The sequence below is a fragment of the Penaeus monodon genome, chromosome 33, assembly GCF_015228065.2.
Source record: "Penaeus monodon isolate SGIC_2016 chromosome 33, NSTDA_Pmon_1, whole genome shotgun sequence".
Classification (NCBI taxonomy): domain Eukaryota; kingdom Metazoa; phylum Arthropoda; class Malacostraca; order Decapoda; family Penaeidae; genus Penaeus; species Penaeus monodon.
Genome location: NC_051418.1, coordinates 5,364,298 through 5,364,828, shown reverse-complemented (window position 1 = coordinate 5,364,828; position 531 = coordinate 5,364,298). Strand labels below are relative to the sequence as shown.

Here is a 531-nt window from a genome sequence, read left to right as displayed (position 1 = left end):
GCGCGAGAGGGCCGCTGCCTGAGAGGGACCATGGCTCAGAAGTGTCAAACATGGCCGCCGGCGACGGGACTCTTGCTCGTGCTCATCTCCTTCTTCGTGGCTCCTCTTCGCCCTCTTCGCCCTCTTCGCGCCCCCTGCGTCGCCCTCGGCCTCCTGCTCCTCCTAGGCCACAAGGGCGTCGCCGGACTCTGGACAGGTGAGTGGCTAGAGCCTCCTACAGGAGTCCTTCCCGCGTCCTGCGATTCAGCCTCGTAGGGCGCGGAGGGAAGGGGCTGTTAATACTCCTGTTGAGTTCATAGTGATTTTTTTTATCATAATTATTATAAGATTCTGTTGACACCGTATATATGTAGTAATGATGTCAATGCTGATACGATTTTGGACTTCCATATTTGGTACTAAGCATTTTCACTTTTAAATTTCTTAAAGTTATTCAGAGAAAAATGTGAAATAGATATCGTTAACCTTGACAGAAAAAAGTGTAAAAAGTATATTTATAATTATGTATAATGATTATCATAATCATTATAC

At 46.5% G+C, this 531-nt stretch overlaps 1 protein-coding gene across 1 annotated transcript in view; it reads left to right on the top strand.

Moving 5' to 3' along the window:
• Positions 1 to 6: 6 nt before the first annotated feature.
• LOC119593873 (discoidin domain-containing receptor A-like) overlaps positions 7 to 531 on the top strand; it is a gene marked incomplete at its 3' end in the record, with an annotated part of 734 nt that continues 209 nt past the window's right edge. Inside the window, 1 exon segment of the mRNA XM_037942901.1 lies at positions 7 to 196. Within this exon segment, the coding sequence (XP_037798829.1) occupies positions 31 to 196 (166 nt within the window).